This window comes from Erpetoichthys calabaricus, chromosome 2 (assembly GCF_900747795.2).
Source record: "Erpetoichthys calabaricus chromosome 2, fErpCal1.3, whole genome shotgun sequence".
Taxonomy (NCBI): domain Eukaryota; kingdom Metazoa; phylum Chordata; class Cladistia; order Polypteriformes; family Polypteridae; genus Erpetoichthys; species Erpetoichthys calabaricus.
In genome coordinates, this window is record NC_041395.2 from 2,257,433 (window position 1) to 2,281,031 (window position 23,599).

Consider the following 23,599-nt stretch of genomic DNA (forward strand, 5'->3'; position numbering starts at 1 on the left):
TTCTCCCTCTTTTTTAATTTACACCATAAGGGATGTAGATATTTAATTCCGCAGTCCTTTTTTTCCTTCTTTACTCATTGAGTTTTATTCCAGCCACCATGACATTCCAAACAGAACACAATTGGAGGAGGACGAGTATTACATGAGAAATGCTAATAGAGAGCCGTGATGTTGAATGAATCTTCCTTTTTGAAGAGGAATTTTTTTGTCTTTCCCATGTATATTTATTTACAGTCCACACACTGCATAAATACAAATTTGCAGTTATTATAGATTTTTTCTTGATAAAATGTGAACAAATTTATTTTTCTTCTTCCTAGTACATGAAACATGACCAAATCTGTCTTTTTAAAAATGTGCATATTTTCTGTTAGCAGTAATTGGACTAAAATTCTGTAAAGGTTGAAATTGTTGTTGTAGTTCTTTAACACAAGAGTGCAGAATTCTTACTATTTGTTTCGCTTGGGAAGAAAATGTAAAAACCATGGGAATCTTTGTGAACATCGAAGGATTTGTGGAATGTGTAGACTGCGGAACAAGAACACTAGAAGAAACAAACCTTTCAAAAACACGAAAATCTTCCCACCCAATGATTACGTTTAGGCCTGGGACTTTTAAAATCCTTCTCCCCCGAAGAATATTTAAGATTAGAGCCTAAGTAGACGTTCTCACATAAGAGCCCACGGACCTTAAGGTTAGGGTGGAGGTGGTTAGGTAGGGTTAGAAGAGATTTGGCATTATGCCGGGCACTGGTACACTAGTTTCCACATGAAGTATTATTTTGAGTCACATTGTCCATGTATGTTTTTTCCATTACAATTTCTATATTTATAAAAACCTTCCTAAAACCCATGAAAAAAGGAAATCAGTCATCTTTTATATTTTTAAAAATGGTATATTCAAAATCTGCTTCTAAAATTTTGTTTTAAAAGTGCTAAATCAGACAGATAAAAATATAGTAACAATACGAAAACATCCAGGTTCCTATAAAAAAGGGCTTAAAATATTTTCATATCTTGTAAACTATTTAAATAAGTTACTTCTTAAACAATTTAACTAGTGGGACCTCTTGGAATATTTCTTAACCTTGGGGCTCCATTCAAAATTCTTAAGAGTAGAGCTCTAATTTAAAATTTTAAAAAAATTTAGATTTATGGGATGAAAAGCCTGGTGGCAGGCTCTGGCACACTGATCCCAACAATAAAAAAATATTTAAAAATAGTAAGCATCCACACCAATTATCAGCCAAAATACTCAAAGGAACTCTTCCATTATTCACTAAAAGAGTCTCAAAATATATCTAAAAATGTTTTAATTCTGAAATTAAAAAAAAATAAAATAAAAAATAAAAATCAGGTACACAGCAGGAGGTTCAAATAGAATGCCCCTGCTGTCCAACATAAAAATGGCAATAAAATGTTATCGTACTTTTAAAAATGCACTACATGAAAGACCGAAGAAGTAATCCAAAATTAAATTAAGGTATAAAACAAATAATTTAAGCTATATTCATCTTTTCAGAGGAGTAAAAAAGTAAAGGGTTTAACATCAGGGACTTGAAAATAATTTTTAAGTTTAGGCTTTAAGATTAGGATTGTAGTGGGTGTCAGACCATAAGTAATGGGGTTAAGAAGGTTTTAGGTTTAGCGATAAGACAAGGGCACAGAAAGGTTAAATTAAGGATTATCACATGAGAAAATCTAAAACTAAGCAATCCACCCAACCTTGACCAACCAAGAATGTCAAAAGGGTGATGCCACCTCTGCAGTCAGACAATGCAGATTTTTCTTCATTCTCTCTGTAGAAGTATTAACTAAAACATTTGGAACTTTAGAAGGATATCTACAAAGGTGTTGATTAATTCTTCTAAAGACTCATTTTAATCTAGATTGTGTGTTTGAAGGGCACGTGATAAATATATAAAGTAGCATTTGGGAAATGCCTTTCAAAGGCTGTAATAAACTGAGCAAGATCTGCTGTCTGGTCCTCAGTCATATCCTTGTATCCTGCCATCAGAATTATCTTCATAGGTCGATGACAAGAATGTGATTTTTCAGCCAAGAGGTAAGATTTCTAAATTCCAAATTTTGCTCTAGTTCTGTTTGTACCCCCACATAATTAAAATGTCATAACTTCATAAAGTTTACATCTGCCAGGACAACATGGATTGTGAGAATCTTGGCTGGCAATCCACAATATCCAGAGGAAAATTAACATTGTTTTTAATTAGAGGGGTAAGTGGAGAATCAGAATTCACCGTATCTACAATATTTGAAGGTGTGAAACAAAACATGTGGCTACCACAGGAACTTGCGCCTGTCTAGTCCTTGACGTTTCATATTTAATCCAGTTTTATAAAATCAATGTTTATTTTCCACAGTCAAAATGAAACTTCCTGCGCAGGGTTGGTGCCCTGCCCGGAATTGGTTCCCTGCCTTGCGCCCTGTGTTGGCTGGGATTGGCTACAGCAGACCCCCGTGACCATGTGTTTGGATTTAGTGGGTTGGAAAATGGATGGATGGAAATAGAAACTCGACAGACACGGTAAGAAAACCGTTCGTTTCCAAAGCCCTATTAACACACACACAAACTTGCAATAAAATTTCTTAGTTCCCATAACTCTTACTACTCAGCACTCCTTAAATAAAAAATATCCAAATTAGAACCAAATTATTTAGCTCTATTCTTAGTATATAAACTAATCTTGAACTACAAATGTATTTAACATATTTTCAAATTAACTGAACATAAAAACGTTAATACAGAACTTGGTTCATACAATATTAGTGTTAGTTAGATGGTATGGTGTTCATCAGTTAAACCACTTATTTAGGTTTATTCACCTTCTTAGGTGTGTTCACCTTTCTGAATGTAGAAGTTTGTTTTTTTGTATTTGAGAGGAAGTCAAAACATCTGAATCTGTAGAAGTAGAAGAAAATCTATTATTCACACCAGCATTGTCCTGGGAGAGTGGACCATCTGCTAACTGACAAGGGAGTAAAGGCCATGAAGAAGGGGTTAAAAGATACCTGTGCGGGAGCAGGAGGCAAAGATTGTATAGCTGTAGATGATATCACAGTTTTATGTACTGATGTAATAACAGCCTGCGTAACTCCCAAACCTAGACAGGAGAAATTCACTTCTATGCCAAAATGGGAGTAAATTAGTCCCCTAAACAAAGTCAAAGAAGGATAAGCTATCTTGACATTTTGTTCAAGCATAAGCAATGGATTTATGGAATGCTTACATAAGTTGTCAGTCACACCTTTATAAAATACAGTATCTTCCATATCACCATAATGTTATTGAGATATATTAATATATTAATTTTTCCTAAGGCTTGAGAGTTAGGTGAAGAGAGTTTAAGAAATGAATGTAATTTATTGACTTGATTCAGCATATCTTTTGGTGAAGCTGTTCTGTCTCCAACTTCCAGATGATGGATGGCTTGTAGTAGTTAAAGAGACTTCCTCCACTTTAACTGGCCATAAGGTTGAAGGGGTTAAGTTTAGGAATTGAGAAGTTGAAGGGGTAGGAAGTAGTGTAGGTTTATTAAAATTTAGAAAGCCACCAATGTAATATTTGTCTAGTCGAGTCCAGGATCAAATGTTTGGTGTTACTCATAAATCTAACCATTCATATATGCAGATTTGGTAAAGCATTAGAAATCTGCACGATTACCCTAGTCACCGTTGTTCAAAGTTTTAAGGCCTAGGAATATCACCCCTTTATCTGCCCCTGGATCAAGCAGGTTTTTGACCTCATTCTGTCCAGCCTGAATTGTTCTGGTACACAAAAATTGCTTTGTTATAAAAAGTATCTTAAGTGCTTAAGTTGTACTAAGTGCTAGGATTTTCTGTATGAAAATAACTATTTCCTATACATAAATGAACTCAAACAGAAAATTTATATCCAAAATAAACCAAAAAAAATTCACATAACATTTAATGTGTACACAATATATTTATCTGCAGTGGGCTGCCTTGAGCCCTATGCTGGCTGGGATTGGCTCCAGCAAAACCCTGTGACCCTGTAGTTAGGATATAACGGGTTGGAGAATGGATGGATGGATGGATTGATTAAATGCCTGAATAAAGATAAAAGATACCATACACCAAGAGCTTTGGTAGCTAAAAAAAATCCTAGTCTGAAAAACTTGAAAGCCTTTAAAAAGGCTGTGTGTAAAAAAAAATAAAAAAACCAGGAGAAGCAAAGAATAACAAATATTCTGACCAGAACCTAATCAAAGAAGAATTCTAATCTTAACATTTAGATCTTATCAAATCTTCATCAGAGGAACAGAATGTCTAACCGCTCCCTAGAAGCCATTTTTATATCTGCCTACAGGTAATTAGGTCACAGGTGGTCTAACTAGGTCAAAAGGTCAGAGGTCAAAAAAAGTTTGACAAACATTTAAAAGAAAGTTTATTCTGATCCCTCTTGAAATACTTTATTCCCAAAAAGTTTTTGTTAAAAATAAATATTGAATTTTGATCTTTAAAATAATAATCCTTTATTACTAAAAAATAACCACCAAAAACTACAAGTCTTTTTTTTCTAAAATAAAGGTCAAAGGTCAAAAAGAAAGAAGAAAATAGAAAACTAAAAATTGGGGTTGGCCAATTCTACTTAAAGAAGGGAGTGTTTCCAAAAGAACATTTCTAAAAAAACCTATGCTATCTAATGATGAATTATCTTCATAGTGTATTTATACCTTCTCCCCTATTTGATTTTATTCTACTGTTTAAAATCATATTTTTTTCATCAATTAGATTCCTTTGTTTTTAAGGGGTAGAATGCAATTCGGGAACCGGGCAAGGTTAGGCTTAGGGTAGTGGATGATGCCATAAAGGCACGCACTGGCACACTTGGTTCCCTAATTAAACTATCATTATTTTTTAGCTCTATTCCACCACCCCCTAAAATATAAATTAATTCTTAAAATTCATTTTTTTTTAAAAGTTTGTAAATAATCTTAATAAAATTAAAAATATTAATAACAATTAAATCCATATCAATAAAATGAGTCAGAAATAATTCTAAAAACTTAATCACTTACTAAACATGTTTTTAATTACCCAAACCCTCTCCCCTATCATTTAAATCAATAAAGAAAGAGAGAAAGAAAAAAGAAAGAAAGAAAATAATCCCTAAAGTTCCCTTCCCAATTCCTCCCGTATTATTTTTCATTCAGTCCCACTGGGAACCAAGTATTCAAATCCCTAATCCATTTATTTTCTGCCTTTAATCTTCTCATTTTATTCCAATTAGTCTGCTGCTCCAGTCCAAACATTACTAGTTTATGTCCTTCTTCTGCAAAGTGAAGGTATAGAATTGTTTTTCAACAAGATCCTGCTGGATGTGCCGTGCAGTGGACTTGGTCAGCGGCCCAATATGGCGTGTTTGTGGACGCTGAGAGAAGTGATGTCTTATCAGCCATTGCAGCGTAAACTGTTCAGTGTATTAAGTGCTGGCTTTGCTTTCCCCTGACACTCAAATGTCTGCATTGCCTGATGACACCGAGTGTCATGAGTTCTGAAATTGAAAGATGGCTGGCAGAAACAGTCACACCTAAAAACTAGCTGAGGATGAGAAAACAAAGCAGCAAACTGAGAGAGTGGGCTGCAGTCCTGATAAGGTATTCACACATTTTGACCCACAATCACCTTCTGGGCCCTATTTGCTGTCCTAATGGCCTTTTATTTCGTTACCTGTATGGTAGGAAACCACAGAGAGTACATTTGAAACCACAGTCCCATGACAAGACCACCTGCAAAAGATTTAAAGAAAGCATCCACAACGTCAGAGACAAAGCGCCTTGTGTGCAATGTGACATCACACAGCTTCTAAGAGTACTAAATCAGGGCACCCGCATCAAATGAAACTGGCGTCAACGACCAAATATAATGTTAATAAAAACCTGCTTTACTGTAACAGAACTAGAAAGTGAACAGAGAGCAGACGAGTAAATGATTTGTGGAGGAATGGCAGCTCGAGCGTGCGGAGCCAATCATACAACACACACAATCAATCTCCACAGTTGTTTAGCGCAGATGTGTCGCGTGTGTCTGACTGTCCTGTGCAGTTTTTATTACACATTGGCCTTCTAAGTCAGAGAGTGTCCAGGGACTGCAAAGGCGATGGGCGGCACGTAGAACTGGGACAATCTGCAGGCTGTCACAGGGACATCGGAGCCACCAACCTGCCCTACACTGGTGACACAGTGGCTGCCGGGAGTGTCGTGTTGCAGACTAAATGCATCTCCTAATGTAGGTTCCATTTCCTCGCTACTCATGGATGTTCCTACTTCATGTATTTTATTGACGGTTTTCCAGTTTTGGCTCGCGGTGTGTCTGTCAGCATGAAGTGCTTTTGACTCCTCAGTTGTTTGAAAGACACAACAGCTGTCTGTTCTTATCGCACAATAGTGCCGCGTTTCTGCCACCTCAGACTCACCAAGACACTGCAGGTCATTCCACTGAGCATCACCTGTGTGCCCCCAGGCCCGATGTGAAATCTCAAGAGTAGCTGATGGCTCTTCTCAGTTTGTGGAGACTTCTGGACTGAAGTTCAGAAAATCAGAGAAGTAAGAGGAGCACAAAGTGAACGTCAAGTGCTGTGGCAGTTCTCCTGATAGTAACTGACAGGAAGGCCAGTGTTAGCCCACCTGAATAGTTAGAGACATCCAGAGAGGTGACCCCATGTGCCACAAACCAGTGGGTTGGAGACACCTGCTCTTGTCCTCCTTTGGGAGTCTTATTGTTCACAACCTCTCTGCTAATATGGCCACCTGTCTGCTTCTGTCTTTCTGCCCAGGCAGTGGAGTTGCTAAGGCCAGGAGGGACTTTGGTGTACAGCACCTGCACCGTCACCCTTGCTGAAAGTGAGGAGCAGGTGGCTTGGGCCCTGCAGACTTTCCCACATCTCAGACTGCAGCCACAGGTAGGCTCTTTTCCAGAGATTAACCTCAAATGCTTTCCTAGTATCTGAAGGGACAGATGACCATCCCTAGATGTCACAAGCCCTGGTCACTTGAGAGACATTCGAGTGGTCGCTTCTAAGGTCTCTTCCATCTTACAGATAATACTCACAATCTGCTCTAATGTGTTTGAAATTAACAGATGACGGCCTCGCTGACGTACTTCGAGCCGCTGACTGATTAGCGCTTCGCTGTTTATTCCACTGTCTCTGTGACACCAAGTTATCGAGAATCGAATATGCTTAGGCAAGTGATTATTAAAACTGTCATGTGTTAGGAAGAAATCACTAAGTTAATTTAAAAAGATATTGATAGTCCTGAAAGAAAATAGATAAAATGTCCATTAATATACAGGCAATCCCCAGGTTACGTACGAGATAGGGACTGTAGGTTTGTACTTAAGTTGAATTTGTATATAAGTCAGAACAGGTCCATATTATTTTAAGAAATGCTATTGTTGACCGACTGTAAGCAAGTGCTCTGCCAATGAATGATGGAGTTTCACCTTTCTCTGACCTTTTTATTATTTCTACTTTATTTTCCATGTTGATGGTTTTTCTCTTCTTTACTGTATCACCAGCACTTGCATCAGATTTGTGTTTCAGAAACATTCTTGAAGGGTGAAGACAAAAGGTTAAGATGAGCTCTTCTGTATAGCACTGTACACACTATCACATCAGATTAGGCACCAGTCGTCAGCACGTCTGGTGTACTGAACGGGAGACAACTTCCTGCTATGTACGTAACAGTAAAAGCAGGCTTGCCATTGAGAATGAAGGGGGGCAGCGAGGGGTGGTTCACCACCAGCCCACCACACAGTCACCTCCACTTGCATACAGTATGCTGCCTGCAGTGTCAGCCCACCGAGAGCAAATAGGGTACGGCCAAAGGCGGGTAGTGAATCTCCCACCACCACCCCCAGTCAACAGGCAGCAACCCAAGGCACAATACAATGCTACCCCCCGCCGCCCCATTCACCCTCAATGGCCTCCATTCAGCCACAACCAGGTCACCACCTGCAGCATCACCAGCCACCCACCGAGAACGAACTGGGCAGCTGTTCCAGGGACACTGCAAGGCTGTGTGGTGGGTGGGCAGTGAAACGCCCCCCTCTGCCCCATCAAGCCTCCATCCTACACATGAGCGCTTGCCGCGCACCCAGCCGCCCACTGAGAATGAATGGGGTGTGGCCCCCACCGCACGAGCAGCAAAACCACCCCCTCCAGCCTCTGTCCAGCCACCGCTTGCAGCGTCCCCAGGCCGGAGATGATGGAGAAGCAGTTACCTAGCAGCCTGTTAAGTGTCCCAGATGAAGGAGCAGCCGCAGCCCCATTCGTAAGTCGTATGTCAGATGTCCGTAACCCGGGGACTACCTGTACAGTTAATTTCAATTAAAAATTGTAATTATTGTGATTAATTTTATTAGTTGAACAGCAGCCTTAAAATAATGAATAAATTATTGAAACATTAAGTAACAATGATCACAACCTGGCCAAATTTGGTGTTATCTTTGAAAGCACACAAATGTACACCAAAGCAAAGAGTTACAATGTGCAGAAAGCTGTTTTGTGTTTGATTTCACCAGGACCCCCATCTTGGAGCTGGAGGTATGCCTGGAGCAGGATTGTCTGAGGAGCACCTCAAGCTGCATCAGAGATTCAGTCCAATGTGCTGTGCCAAGGAAACAAACTCCATTACAGGTGACGCCATTTTGACATCTGATTTGGTAAACTTGGCCAACAAGGACACAATAGGCTTCTTCATCGCTAAATTTAAGACGCTGTAAGGCACTCCATGGACGAGCACATACAGGTGGCTTTCACTCTCCTAACATACAAGTGATGCGGTGACAAGAGCACCACTGGGCTTAGCAACACACTGATGGGCGACTGCGTAAATCAGAAGAGGCACTGGTAAGAAGGCTTTGACAATACGTAATCGAGATTATGTGCCCCCGTAAGACCCCCAGTCTGATGATCCCTTCATGATCCATTGAGCCAGTACCTCATGTTTTTTTAATAAAATTAATTTCAGAATCAGCTTTATTGGCCAAGTATATGTATACATACAAGGAATTGGACTCCGGTTTTTCCTAGTATTGTCTCTGATGCTGTGAGATTGACTTAAGTGTTCATGAGAGTGATGGCCTGAGGGAAGAAACTGTTCGTATGTCTGGTAGTTTTGGCGTACAGTGCTCTGTAGTGCCTACCAGAGGGAAGTAGTTCAAAAAGGTTGTGACCAGGGTGTGATGGATCTGCAGTGATGTTTTCTGCCCGTTTCCTCACTCGAGACCTGCATAAGTCCTGAATGGAGGGCAGATCAGCACCAATGACTTTGTCTGCAGTCCTGACTGTCCGTTGTAGTCTGTTCCTGTCCTGTTTTGTGGCTGAACCAAACCAGACTGTGATAGATGAACAGAGAACAGACTGGATTACTGCAGAGTAAAATTGGATGAGCAGCTCCTGAGGCAGGTTGAATTTCCTGAAGTGACGCAGGAAGTACAACCTCTGCTGGGCCTTTTTGACAATTGTGTCTATGTTTGGTGCCCACTTCAGGTCCTGGGAAATTGTGGATCCCAGAAACCTAAAGTTTTCCACAGCAGACACAGTGCTGTTGAGTAGTTTGAGAGGGGGCAACACTGGGGGGCTCCTCCTGAAGTCCACTGTCATCTCCACAGTTTTAAGCTTGTTCAGCTCCAGGTTGTTTTGACCGCCCCAGAGGGCCAGCTGTTCGACCTCTCGTCTGTATACAGACTCGTCACTGTCATTGATGAGGCCAATGACTGTCATATCATCTGAAAACTTCAGGAGTTTAACAGACAAGTCTCTTGAGGTGCAGTCATTTGTGTAGAGGGAGAAGAGCAGAGGGGAGAGGACACATCCCTGGGGGGCGCCAGTGCTGACTGTTCGTGTGCTGGATGTGATTATTCCCAGTCTCACTTGCTGCTTCCTATCTGTCAGGAAGTTTGTGATCCACTGGCAGATGGGAGCTGTTACAATGAGCCAAGTGAGTTTGGTGTGGAGGACTTCTGGAATGATAGTATTGAACGCCGAGCTGAAGTCCACCAACAGGATCCTAGCATATGTCCCTGGAGAGTCGAGATGTTGCAGGATGTAGTGCAGTCCCATGTTGATTGCACCATCCACTGACCTGTTTGCTCAAGCAGGGGGCCTGTAATGTCCTTCAGGTAGGTCAACACCAGTCTTCCAAAGGATTTCATGACCACAGATGTCAGGGCGACAGGCCTGTAGTCATTTAACCCTGCGATGGAGGTTTTCTTGGGAACCCGGATAATTGTGGAGTGCTTAAAGCAGGAGGGAACTTCACATAGCTCCAGGGATCTGCTGAAGATCTGTGTAAATATGGGGGCCAGCTGATCAGCACAGACTTTGAGACAGGAGGGTGACACACCATCTGGACCTGGTGCCTTCCTGATCTTCTGTATCCTGAAGAGCTGACAAACATCCCCCTCACAGATCCTGAGTGCAGGTATGGTGTCAGTGGGGAGGGGCAGGGGCATGGTAGTGGGTGCTGGGAGTGTATTGTGATCGGCGAGAGTGAGAGGTGCGAAAATCAAACCTGCAGTAGAACAAATTCAGCTTGTTGGCCAGTTGATGGTTCTCTTCAGTATGGGGAGATGGTTTCCTGTAGTTGGTGATGTCTTTCAGACCTCTCCACACTGATGCAGGGTCGTTGGCTGAAAACCTATTTTCCAGCATTTCAGTGTAGCACCTCTTTGCTGCTCTGATCTCCTTTGTCAATGTGTTTCTGGCCTGATTGTACAGGATTCTGTCCCCACTTCTGTAGGCCTTCTCCTGACGAAGCTGCCTGAGTTTTGCTGTAAACCAGAGTTTGTTGTTTTTGTATATGCGAAAAGTTTTCATGGACACACACATATCCTCGCAAAAACTGACGTTGGATGTCACAGTGTCAGTAAGCTCGTCCAGGTCTGTCGCTGCAGACTCAAAAACACTCCAATCAGTACAGTCAAAGCAGGCTTGTAGTTCCAGCTTTGCCTTGTTGGTCCATCTCTTCACCATTTTGACCACAGGCTTTGCAGATCTTAGGTACTGCCTGTAAGTCAGGAGAAAATGAACCAAACAGTGGTCAGAGAGTCCCAGGGCAGCATGAGGGACAGAGCGAAAGGCATCCTTTAATGTGGTGTAGCAGTGGTCCAGTATGTTTTTGTCCCTGGTAGGACACTTAATATGCTGTCTGAATTTTGGCAGTTCTTGCCTGAGGTTTGCTCTGTTAAAATCACCAAGAACAACGAGCAGGGAGTCCAGGTGTTTGTGCTCCATGTTAGTTATCTGGTCAGCCTGGTGTTGCAATGCTTCACTAATACAGGCCTGAGGTGGAATATAAACACCGACCAGAATAAACGAGGAAAACTCCAGCGGTGAATAGAACGGTTTTCAGTCAATGAAAATAGACTCTAAGTGAGCACTGTGACATCTGTACAACCTTCGTTTATGTAGAAACAGATTCTGCCTCCTTTCGTTTTTCCCCGAGAGCTCCGTGATGTGGTCCGCATGGAGAAGTTGGAAGTTCAGCAGGTATAATGTGTTATCGGGGATGTGCTCACCAAACCAGGTTTCGATGAAGCACAGGGTGGCAGATCTGGAAAAGTCCGTGTTTGTTCCGTTTAACAGTAGCAGTTCGTCCATCTTGTTGCCCAAAGAGCAGACATTCGCCTGGTGTATTGAAGGGAGCGCGGTTCGTCTCCGGCTAATTCTGTAAAGAGCGGCTGCTCCTCTGACTAAAAGTTCTGTAAAGTACTCTGTTTGGGTGAAAGACAGTGAAAAAAAATTCACAAGTGAATTGACTGATGTGTAAGAGTTCCTCTCTGCTGTATGTGATCAGAGGGAGACAACTTATCAGTGAACAAACAAAAATAGAGAAAGCACTAAGGAGCGCGGTACCGAGGCTGCCATCTGCAGCACCATGTTTGATTTCACATTGTTAGAATCCCCCCGTGTCAACATTTAAGCAGAGTCTTAATGACGATATTAACACTAGAATTACCAGAGTTTACGAAAAAACTCGTAAATCCGGCCCATCTTAAATCCGCTCGCACCTGTCTGTCAGCGTCTCTTGTCTTGTAAATGTGTCTAAGCCCAAGCAGCAAGCAGCCTGCTATACCATCCCCCCCACCACCACAGAACTGGCAAGAAGTTCTCGCAACTGAAGCCTTGTTTATCAGGGAGTGAGGTACCTAGAGCTGTATCTTCTTCTTCTATCAGCTGCTCCCATTATGGATTGCCACAGCAGATCATCTTCTTCCATATCTTTCTGTCCTCTGCATCTTGTTCTGTTACACCCTTCACCTGCATGTCCTTTCTCACCACATCCATAAACCTTCATTTAGGCCTTCCTTTTTTCCTCTTCCCTGGCAGCTCTATCCTTAGCATCCTTCTCTCGATATACCCAGCATCTCTCCTCTGCACATGTCCAAACCAACGCAATCTCGCTTCTCTGACTTTGTCTCCCAACCGTCCAACTTGAGCTGACTCTCTAATGTCCTCATTTCTAATCCTGTCCATCCTCGTCACACCCAATGCAAAACTTAGCATCTTTAACTCTGCCAACTCCAGCTCTGTCTCCTGCTTTCTGGTCAGTGCCACCGTCTCCAACCCATATAACATAGCTGGTCTCATTACCGTCCTGTAGACCTTCCCTTTCACTGTTGCTGATACCTGTCTGCCACCAATTACTCCTGACACTCTGCTCCACCCACTCCAACCTGCCTGCACTCTCTTCTTCTCTTCTCTTCCACAATCCCCATTACTCTGTACTGTTGATCCCAAGTATTTAAACTCATCCACCTTCGCCAAATCTACTCCCTGCATCCTCATCATTCCACTGACCTCCCTCTCATTTACACACATGTATTCTGTCTTGGTGGTCCTACTGACCTTCATTTCTCTCCCCTCTAGAGCATATCTCCACCTCTCCAGGGTCTCCTCAGCCTGCTCCCTACTATCGCTACAGATACAATGTCATCAGCAAGCATCATAGTCCACGAGGACTCCTGTCTAATCTCGTCTGTCAACCTGTCCATCACCATTGCAAATAAGAAAGGGCTCAGAGCTGATCCCTGATGTAATCCCACCTCCGTCACTCCTACCACAGACTTCACCACTGTCACACTTCCCTCGTACATATCCTGTACAACTCTTACATACTTCTCTGCCACTCCGGACTTCCTCATACAATACCACAGCTCCTCTCGAGGCACCCTGTCATATGCTTTCTCCAGGTCCACAAAGACACAATGCAACTCCTTCTGGCCTTCTCTAAACTTCTCCGTCAACATCGTCAGAGCAAACATTGCATCTGTGGTGCTCTTTCTTGGCATGAAACCATCCTGCTGCTCACTAATCATCACCTCACTTCTTAACTGAGTTTCCACTACTCTTTCCCATAACTTCATGCTGTGGCTCATCAATTTTATCCCCCTGTAGTTACTGCAGTCCTGCACATTTCCCTTATTCTGAAATATCGGCACCAGTACATTTCTTCTCCACTCCTCAGGCATCCTCTCACTTTCCAAGATTCCATTAAACCATCTGGTTAAAAACTCCAATGCCATCTCTCCTAAACACCTCCATGCTTCCACAGGTATGTCATCTGGAGCAACGGCCTTTCCATTCTTCACCCTCTTCATCACTGTCCTTACTTCCTCCTTGCTAATCCGTTGCACTTCCTGATTCACTATCTCCACATCATCCAACCTCTTCTCTCTCTCGTTCTCTTCATTCATCAGCCTCTCAAAGTACTCTTTCCATCTGCTCAACAAACTCTCCTCACTTGTGAGTACGTTTCCATCTTTATCTTTTATAACCCTAACCTGCTGCACATCTTTCCCAGCTCAGCCCCTCTCTGTAGCCCACCGGTCCTTTTCTACATCCTTAGTGTCCAACCTCTCATACAACTCATCATATGCCTTTTCTTTAGCCTTTGCCACCTCTCTCTTCACCTTGCGCCTTATCTCCTTGTACTCTTGTCTACTTTCTGCATCTCTCTGACTATCCCACTTCTTCTTTGCCATCCTCTTCCTCTGTATACTCTCCTGTATTTCCTCATTCCACCACCAGGTTTCCTTTACCTCCTTCCTCTTTCCAGATGTCACGCCAAGCACCCTTCTTGCTGTCACCTTTACTACATTTGATGTAGTTTCCCAGCTGTCTGGTGACTCTTCACTGCCACCCAGTGCCTGTCTTACCTCCTCCCTAAGATGCAGTCTTTCTTTTTCCACTTCCACCATTTGATCCTTGGCTCTGCCCTCACTTTCTTCCTCTTCTTGATCTCCAACGTCATCCTACAGACCACTATCCTATGCTGCTTAACTACACTTTCCCCTGCCACCACTTTGTAGTCTTCAATCTCCTTCAGATCAACTCTTCTGCATAGGATGTCATCTACCTGTGTGCATCTTCCTCCACTCTTGTACGTAACCCTATGTTCCTCCCTCTTCATAAAATACGTATTCACCACAGCCATGTCCATCCTGTTGGCAAAATCCACTATCCTCTGATCTTCTTCATTCCTCTCATTGACACCATACCTACCCATCACCTCCTCGTCTCCACTGTTCCTTTCACCAACATGCCCATTGAAATCCACTCCGGTCATCACTTTCTGTCCCTTGGGTACACTGTTCATCACTTCATCCAACTCACTCCAGAAATCTCCTTTCTCACCCATTGCACACCCAAGTTGCGGTGCATATGCACTAAAAACATTCATCATCACACATCCAATTTCCAGCTTCATAATCATCACTCTGTCTGACTCTCTTTTCACCTCCAAAACACTCTTGACGTGCTGTTCCTTCAGAATAACTCATACTCCATTTCTCCTCCCATACACACCATGATACAATTTGAATCCCCCTCTGTTCCACCTGGCCTTACTCCCCTTCCATTTAGTCTCACAATATATCAACCTTCCTTCTCTCCACCAAATCTTCTAACTCTCTCCCCTTACCAGTCATACTGCCAACATTCAAAGTTCCTACCCTCAGTTCCACTCTCTTTACCTTCCTCCTCTCCTCCTGCCTCCGGACACATCTCCCCCCTCTTCTTCTCCTTCTTCTTCTTCGGCCAACAGTAGCCCAATCTCCGCCAGCACCCTGTTGTCTAACAGTACTGGTGGTGGTTCTTGTTAACCCGGGGCTGGACTGATCTGGTATGGAAATTTGTATTGTCCGCATATTGATTTGGCAAAATTTTACACCAAATGCCCTTCCTGACATAACCCTCCCCATTTATCCAGGCTTGGGACTGACACGAAGAAACACACTGGTTTGTGTATCCCCTGTGACTGGGTTCTCTGAGGAAAGAGTCAGGCACAGAGCTGCAAATGTGTTTGTCTGGTGTTACCAGTTACCAGGGGATGTGCGACTGGGAGAACTGGGAAAAAAGTCATATAGACATCAGGAGAACACAGTAACTCTATAGAGATGCAGAGTATGCTGGGATTTGAAATCAGGAGCTGTGAGGCACTGGGCCACTTGGGGGCATTTATTAAAAATAAACAAATAAATAAATAAATAAAGTCAGATTTGTTGAACCAAAACCTCTACAAGTACACATCGGACTGCAGCATGAAAGTTGAAGTCACTGATGAAGATTTGCTGAGTGACTTTGGAGTGGTAGATAAACTCGTCTCTTCAGCGTGATCTTCATGTTCTGCCTCTCACTAATCACAGTCACTGCTCTCGTTTGCACACAACACCACACACATGTTGGGGGTCTTACTGTTTGTATCTTTGACTTTCTTTCATGTTAATGAAACTGTAAATGTGATATTTCATGTTTGTCAAACAGACAAGTCAGAGTTTGCTGTAATCACCACACTTGTCAGTAAACTTGAACTTGAATATTTGACCATCCTCTCCTTTCTTGTTTGCAATACGATGAGGAGAATGGAGAATATTGGAGGATTATTATGGAAGAAGAAGAAGAAGCTGTCAGGTCTATATGAATGAATTAAACAGTTACTGTATAGTTAATTATTACACCCAGAAAGTGAAATACATGACATAGAAAATGAGGAGCAGCAGAACAAAGTGTGACAGGTGACAAGGCCGAGGTGTGACTTCGAGGAAGCCCACCCTGATATGCCGGTTAGGTGTATCTTTGTGCACTTGTTCCTATGGATCACCAAAACATTGAAATTTATGTCTCCATCTAAACTACTTGATTTTTAATTAAAAATAATTACAAAGATGTATGTATGTGGAAATATAAATAACAATCCTTTTTATTTCTAAAATATTAACAAATTAGATTTTTGCGACCTTCATATTAAAAAGCCACCTGAAGAACTCCACACACAGAATGCCTGATTTATAAAACTGGTCTCAGGCCAAGTCAGATCTTTTCATTCGCTCCTCTGATTTAGATGACAAGACACCTCACTGTGTTTCAGGATCTCAGCTGTTTTCTTTTTTATTGTGTACATCTGCAGATGGCTCTGAGATGACAAGTGGACTTCCATTTGTGAATGTGGCTGCCCCTCAGCTGGATTTCTTGTACCTTTTCATGTCAGATTTGTCCATATCTCAATAATAAACACATGGACAACCTGAAGAAGCAGAGCGCCAGTGCACATTTGCACTTCAGATGCCTCTTGTTATATTCTGATGCCATCATATCTGTTACTGAATGGTGAGGAGTGCTGAGTGGACCCACTGAGTTCACATTCACCTCAAGGTAGGCAAAATTGTGGAAATGATCGGGGACGTCTGTGAACTCGGCAAAATGCAGTGACGTCAATGGGGAAGGAGAAACTGAACCAGCTTTAAGTGGGCTCTGCTGATGCAGTGGTCTTTTAAGTGACCCTGAGGGTGAGGGAACTATACTGGCCAAACTAGGCACTGTGCCAATGTGCCTTCATGAGATAAAATTAAAGGAATACCCCACTCAAAATAAATTTTTAAATATTTTTCTAATCCCATGTAGTTTGTAGTAATGGCTGATAAAAATTTTAATCTCATGTTTTCACTGAGAATGGAGAGAAGAAAGTTTATGATATAAAAGAAGCCAACCAATGGTGACCAATGCTGCACAACAACAAATGATGTGAAATAAATAAAAAAATAAAATATCACGTTACTTGTATCACATCATCCACATGTCGGTTATCCCGTGGTATTCTCAAAACATGCAAAGCTCATGCATATTAGTAAATTATTGTTAAACAGATACTTCCAGAAAAATCAGCGCATGTCATAAGCAGGAAACGCAAGTCACATATTGAATTGAAGACAGGAATGTTGACCAATGGATGAGAGGTAGAGGCGGGTCTTCAGTTCAAAAGCTCAGCATTATGGGAATGCATTTAACATTAATATTGTGCGATGATTTTTCCAAAAGTTTCTATTTAGCAATAAAATGAACATAAAAAAAGAATAAATCAATGTGTGCAAATGGTGACATCTGATGCTTGTGAATGAAATTTGAAATGGAGCTGTTTTCTTTTTCTGTTTTCTGTTCATTTTAGAAGTAAGGCCCATTAAAGTTTGGTTATACTTTTAAAAATGTATTTTTAATGCAGTCAGGTTCACAGCCACACTTCCTCTCAATGGACATTTCTTCACCACACATTACAGGGTTTTGTGTTCAGCGTCCACTGAAATCAGTCTGATTGTTAAATGCCATTATTGTTATAGTTTATCTTGTCACAGGTGTCTCTTTTTAAGACAATAAGACACAGAATGGTCGTGCGTGCAGGTCAGCTGGTCCATCTGAAGTGCGAGTTTGTCACTCCAGCACAGTCATTGTGTCTCATGTTGCTCCTCACCCTGCTGCAGATCCTTTAGCATTGTGAACTTTATTTAAATGCACAGAGTTAATGTCACTGCTTAGTCACTAATGCCACTGTCCTCTCTTACAGACATGGCACAGCGAGTCACTAATGCAGGGGACGACTGCAGGAAGGGTCTGGGCAGCTGGGCAGGTCGTCTCCAGTGTGTTGGACTCACTGAGTTTTGATTTTTCTTTTACAATCCGCAGCTCTGCTGGTGACTTGAAGAGACTTGAACATCACACACGGACTCTCATGTCTGTATTCTTAGTGTCTGTACAATACAATACAGTACAATACAATTTATTTTTGTATATCCCAGAATCACACAAGAAGTGTCACAATGGGCTTTAACAGCCCCCAAGCCTTGACTCTCTAAGAAGACAAGAAAAACTCCCAAAAAAAAACCTTCTTGGAAAAATGGAAGAAACCTCGGGAAAGGTAGTTCAAAGAGAGACCCCTTTCCAGGTAGAGTGGGTGTCAAAAGAAGGGGGTCAATACAATACAATACACAGAACAGAACAAATCCTCAATACAGTATAAAAATAAATATTTTAGAAGTACGGAGCAGAATTTAACAGTAGATGATATCCCATAATATGATTTGGATTTGTTTAGAGTCCTGGAGACCTCATCCATCAAGCTGCCTCCCCCATTTGGCCATTCTACGGCTGAAACAGTGCTGGGCCCGCCAATCCAATGAAAGGACCCCTCTTTCCCATGATTCCTGTGATCCTCCATCAGGGATGACTTTACCTTAGGCAGACAAAACAACTTGACGGGTGGGCCGTGGCACCAAGTACCACATTTGAGTACTGAGAAGAGAAACAGAATAGGTGAGGGTTAGTATCAAATTCTGATTATCATGTTACTTATGTTTAAGTGCTAATGACTAACAACAGAGATGCAGTCTGTGCAGTTAATCAGCAGCTCTAGTTAGGGTGTGCTAAACTGAAGTCGTGAGTCTTCAGCCGGGATTTAAAAGCTGAGACCGAAGGGGTATCTCTTATAGTAGCAGGCAGACCACTCCACAGTTTAGGGGCCCTGTAACTAAAAGCTCGACCTCCCATTGTTATTTTATTAATCCTTGGAACCATAAGCAGACCAGCATCTTGAGATCTTAATGTGTACTCAGGTTTGTAAGTCATGATAAGTTCAGACAAGTAAGCTGGACCTCGGCCATTTAATGCTTTATATGTTAAAAGAAGGACTTAACTGGGAGCCAGTGTAAGGATTTAGGAACTGGAGTTGTGTGTTCATATTTTCTTGTTCTTGTAATAATTCTTGCAGCAGCATTTTGGATTAACTGTAGGCTGTATAGAGAAGAGTTTGAACATCCAGTGAACACCGCATTGCAGTAGTCAATCCTACCAGAGATAAATGCATGAATTAATTTCTCAGAATCCTGTTTATTTAGAAAGCACCTTAATTTCCTAACATTGTTATGATGGAAGAAACATGATTTGGACAACTTAGTAATGTGAGCTTTAAATGACATGCTAGAGTCAAAGATAATTCCTAGATTCCGGGCTGATTCAGTAAAATTAATGGGGATTGCAACTGAGTTAAATGATGACAAAATATTGTTATGATCAGCATCATTCCCTCCAACAATTAACATTTCTGTTTTATCTGTATTTAAAGACAAGTAGTTCTCATTCATCCACTCCTTTAATTCACTAACACAACTAATTAAAGACAACATCGGAGAAACTTCATTTGATTTAACCCTTTAACCGCCAACTCCCTAAATATTCCCCAAGCCAGGCGAAATCTGAACAATTTTTGTTTTTTTACTTTTTTACATTTTTTTTACATTTTTTACATTTATTCAAGCAGTATTGACCACTAAATGTTGTGCAAGTTGCCAGTGTATACACGAAATCTATAAACGTAACCTGAATTCTCAGCTAAGCAAAACATCTTGATACCAAACCGTGCCCTTTTCAATGGTAGATACTGTCGAAACTGTAAGCGTCCCTTCCACGACAATAAACTTTCATCAACTGCAACTGACGGTCCTGGCATGTAGGGCAACTGAAATGCTTCAAATAAATGATCAATCAAAGGACGTAGCTTGAACAAGTGGTCGCGGTTTGGATCTTTCTTATCTGGCTCGTTTCTGTTGTCATTCAAATGAAAGAATTTCAGCAGCAAAGAGAATCGGTTACGTGTCATGACAGCTGCAAAAATAGGTGTTGCATACATAGGATCTGTAGACCAGTACATCTCAATATCTGGTTTTCTGATTATTCCCATTAACATCAAAATCCCAATGAATTTTTTCATTTCGTTTTCATCAGTGTCAAACCAAGCACGAACACGGGAATGTGGAGGTAAATTGGGATTTTTCTCAATAAACTGTGCTGCATACAGATTTGTCTGATGAACAAAATGTCTAATCAAATCAGGTGACACAAACAGCTCATAAAACTGCTCAGCAGTGTAATTGTTTACATCAACAATAAAGCCACACGTTCCCTCAAACGAATGCAGAAAAGGTAGTTCACCTCGGGCAGCAGCCCAGCTGAGATGCTGGGGATACACCCACTCAGCGCCGTCATCCGATGCGTCTTCATTCACAATATCATGCAGCGCACGTTGCTGCTCATCACTGTCACTAAAATCTTCTTCAGAACTGCTACAATCATGATCAGAACTGTCCAAAATCACCTGCAAAGCCTCACTTGAAGTCAGTTTACGTTTCGCCATATTCACAGCTGTTACATGCGAATCACGTCACATGACCGGCCAAAACAACCACAGACTTGTCGAAATACAACGTAGTAATAATACCCACGCCAAACCGTCAGTTATACTACTTGCCAGGCATTCATATAACCACAGGCAAATGTGCCGGATAATTCCGGCAGTAAGGCGTTAGCATTAAAACAGCGGTGCCGGATATATCCGGCAGAGGGCGGTGAAGGGGTTAAATGAAAGGTATAACTGGGTGTCATCTGCATACGAGTGAAAATTAACATGATGTGTCCTAATGAGAGATCCCAGTGGAAGCATGTAAAGTGAAAACAGTAAAGGTCTGAGTACTGAGCCCTGCGGGACACCATATTGAACTTCTGTGTATAATGATGGAGTCCCGTCAGCACATTTCTGTACATATTGGATTCGAGTTGATAAATAAGAACTAAACCAAGCAAGCTGTAATCACAACATCATTTTCTAGCCTGTGCAGTAAAATAGAATGATCAATGGTGTCAAATACTGCACTTAAGTCCAACAACATCATTACAGTGGAGTTTCCTTCATCAGAGGATATCAAAATGTCGTTTACAACCCGCGTTAGTGCTGTTTCTATACTATGACCAGTGCGGAAACCAGACTGGAATTTCTCAAATAAATTGTAATGCGTAAGGTGTGACTGAAGCTGACTGGCGACTACTTTTTGTAGTATTTTAGAGAGAAACGGTAGATTTGAAATAGGTCTATAATTATTTATTATGTGTGGGTCTAGGTCTGACTTTTTAAGTAATGGTTTAATGACTGACACTTTTAGTGCATCAGGTACTGTGCCATGCAGTATGAACTACTGATAATGTTTAGAACAGGCGCTGCAAGAACATCTATTGCACTTAACTTAAAATTATTAAAGTGTTGAATGCAACGTGAGACAGGGTCTGCTAAGCTAGTATTTGGTTTGTGCTGTGATGCTGAGATCTGGGATCTTATATTTTTAATTTTCTTATTGAAGAAGTTCATAAAGTCTGTACTGCTAATATCTGTTGGTATTTTGCACTGTAGATCTGAATTCCCATTTGTTAATTTAGCCACTGTTCTAAAAATTACCCGAGGATTTTTATTATTGCTATCTATTATTGTAGAATAGTATTCTGAGCGAGCTTTAAAGAGGGCTTTTTTATATTTATTAACACTCTCTGTCCATGCAATTTAAAAGACATTTAGCTTTGTTGTTCTCCATCTGCGCTCCAGTTTTCAACACTCTAATTTAAGAGCTTGAGTGTTTTCATTAAACCAGGGAGAGCTTCTATGTGCTTTGATCACTTTTGTTTTAAGGGGAGCCACTGTGTCCACAGCATCTCTCAAGGTCACATTATAATGTGATGTTAGCTGATCTAAATTGTTTTCCACGTTTACATTTGATGTTAGCTGATCTAAATGGTTTTCCACAATTACACTCGACTTACTCAAAGTATCCATAAATTTTGAAGCAGAATTACAATCTAGATGTCGCACTGTCGTTGTTTTAATCTGTGAGTGTGTTGGCAAGGGCAGGACTAAATCAAATGTAATTAAGTAGTGATCGGAAGTAACTTCATTTAATGGAGTAATATTTAAATTTTAAATTTCAAATTTGTAAGTTATAATTAAATCTAATGTGTGCTTATGATTATGAGTTGGACTTTGACAATCTGACAAAATCCTACTGAATTTAACAAATAAGTAAAATATTTTCTAAAAGTGTCAGTTTCCACATCATTCTGTACATTGAAATCCCCCATCAGTACTACGTGATCATAATTTATAGCCAAATCAGATAGAAGGTTGCTAAATTCAGTCATGAACAATGAATATGGCCCTGGTGGTCTGTAGACTGGCACTATAATTGTGTTGGAATTTGTTATACTATTTAAAATGAACGCCTCAAAGGATGTCAAGTTGCCTAAATTTTTAGAAGTGATTTGCATTTGACCACCCTAAACCCACTCTCACCTCAGAGTACTTCACCCTCCACCCATCCTTCTGCTGATACCAGCATAGGAGAGACATCCCCACCCACAATTACAGCAGTGCAAGTGAGCAGAGAAATATACATCAGACTTCCAATACAACTTGGAGTCCTGCCACGTGCAAAAGTTCGCTGATGACACTGCTATCGTGGGCTGCATCAGGAGTGGGCAGGAGGAGGAGTATAGGCACCTAATCAAGGACTTTGTTAAATGGTGCGACTTAAACCACCTACACCTGAACACCAGCAAAACCCAAAAGCTGGTGGTGGATTTTAGGAGGCCCAGGCCCCTCCTGGACCCCGTGATCATCAGAGGTGATTGTGTGCAGAGGGTGCAGACCTATAAATACCTGGGAGTGCAGCTGGATGATAAATTGGACTGGACTGCCAATACTGATGTTCTGTGTAAGAAAGGACAGATCCGACTATACTTCCTTAGAAGACTGGCATCCTTCAACATCTGCAATAAGATGCTGCAGATGTTCTATCAGACGGTTGTGGCGAGCGCCCTCTTCTATGTGGTGGTGTGCTGGGGAGGCAGCATAAAGAAGAAGGACGCCTCACGCCTGGACAAACTGGTGAGGAAGGCAGGCTCTATTGTAGGCATGGAGCTGGACAGTTTGACATCTGTGGCAGAGCGATGGGCGCTCAGCAGGCTCCTATCAATTATGGAGAATCCACTACATCCACTGAACAGGATCATCTCCAGACAGAGGAGCAGCTTCAGCGACAGATTTTATTACTCTTTAATTTAATATTGTTTTTTGTATCAGTATGCTGCTGCTGGAGTATGTGAATTTCCCCTTGGGATTAATAAAGTATCTATCTATCTATCTATCTATCTATCTATCTATCTATCTATCTATCTATCTATCTATCTATCTATCTATTTATCGATCTATCTATTTTGCTACAGTGAATTATTCCAAGTCTTCCTCCTCGACCAGAATCTCTAGACTTATGAAGGAACGAGTATCCATCTGGTGACGCCTCAGCTAGGGGGACAGTGTCACATTTACTAAGCCAGGTTTCAGTAAGAAGACACAGATCAGATTTTGTACTTCATAAAATATCATTTACCAAAACAGCTTTACGGCCAAGAG

The 23,599-nt window shown here is 41.4% G+C and overlaps 1 protein-coding gene across 1 annotated transcript; it reads left to right on the forward strand.

Annotated features, from left to right (window-relative positions):
- Positions 1-5,369: 5,369 nt before the first annotated feature.
- LOC127526737 (tRNA (cytosine(72)-C(5))-methyltransferase NSUN6-like) lies at positions 5,370-8,812 on the forward strand. The gene is made up of 3 exons (XM_051923241.1): positions 5,370-5,467; positions 6,821-6,942; positions 8,565-8,812. The coding sequence occupies exons 1-3, from the start codon at positions 5,395-5,397 to the stop codon at positions 8,763-8,765; spliced, it is 396 nt and encodes a 131-aa protein (XP_051779201.1). The 5' UTR covers positions 5,370-5,394; the 3' UTR covers positions 8,766-8,812.
- The last annotated feature ends 14,787 nt before the right edge of the window (positions 8,813-23,599 follow it).

Coding starts and splice junctions, on each gene's coding strand:
- LOC127526737 (XM_051923241.1), top strand. CDS start 5,395: ATGGCGTGTTTGTGGACGCTGAGAGAAGTGATGTCTTATCAGCCATTG. Junction 5,468..6,820: donor TAAACTGTTCAGTGTATTAA/GTGCTGGCTTTG, acceptor CTGCCCAGGCAG/TGGAGTTGCTAAGGCCAGGA. Junction 6,943..8,564: donor ATCTCAGACTGCAGCCACAG/GTAGGCTCTTTT, acceptor TGATTTCACCAG/GACCCCCATCTTGGAGCTGG.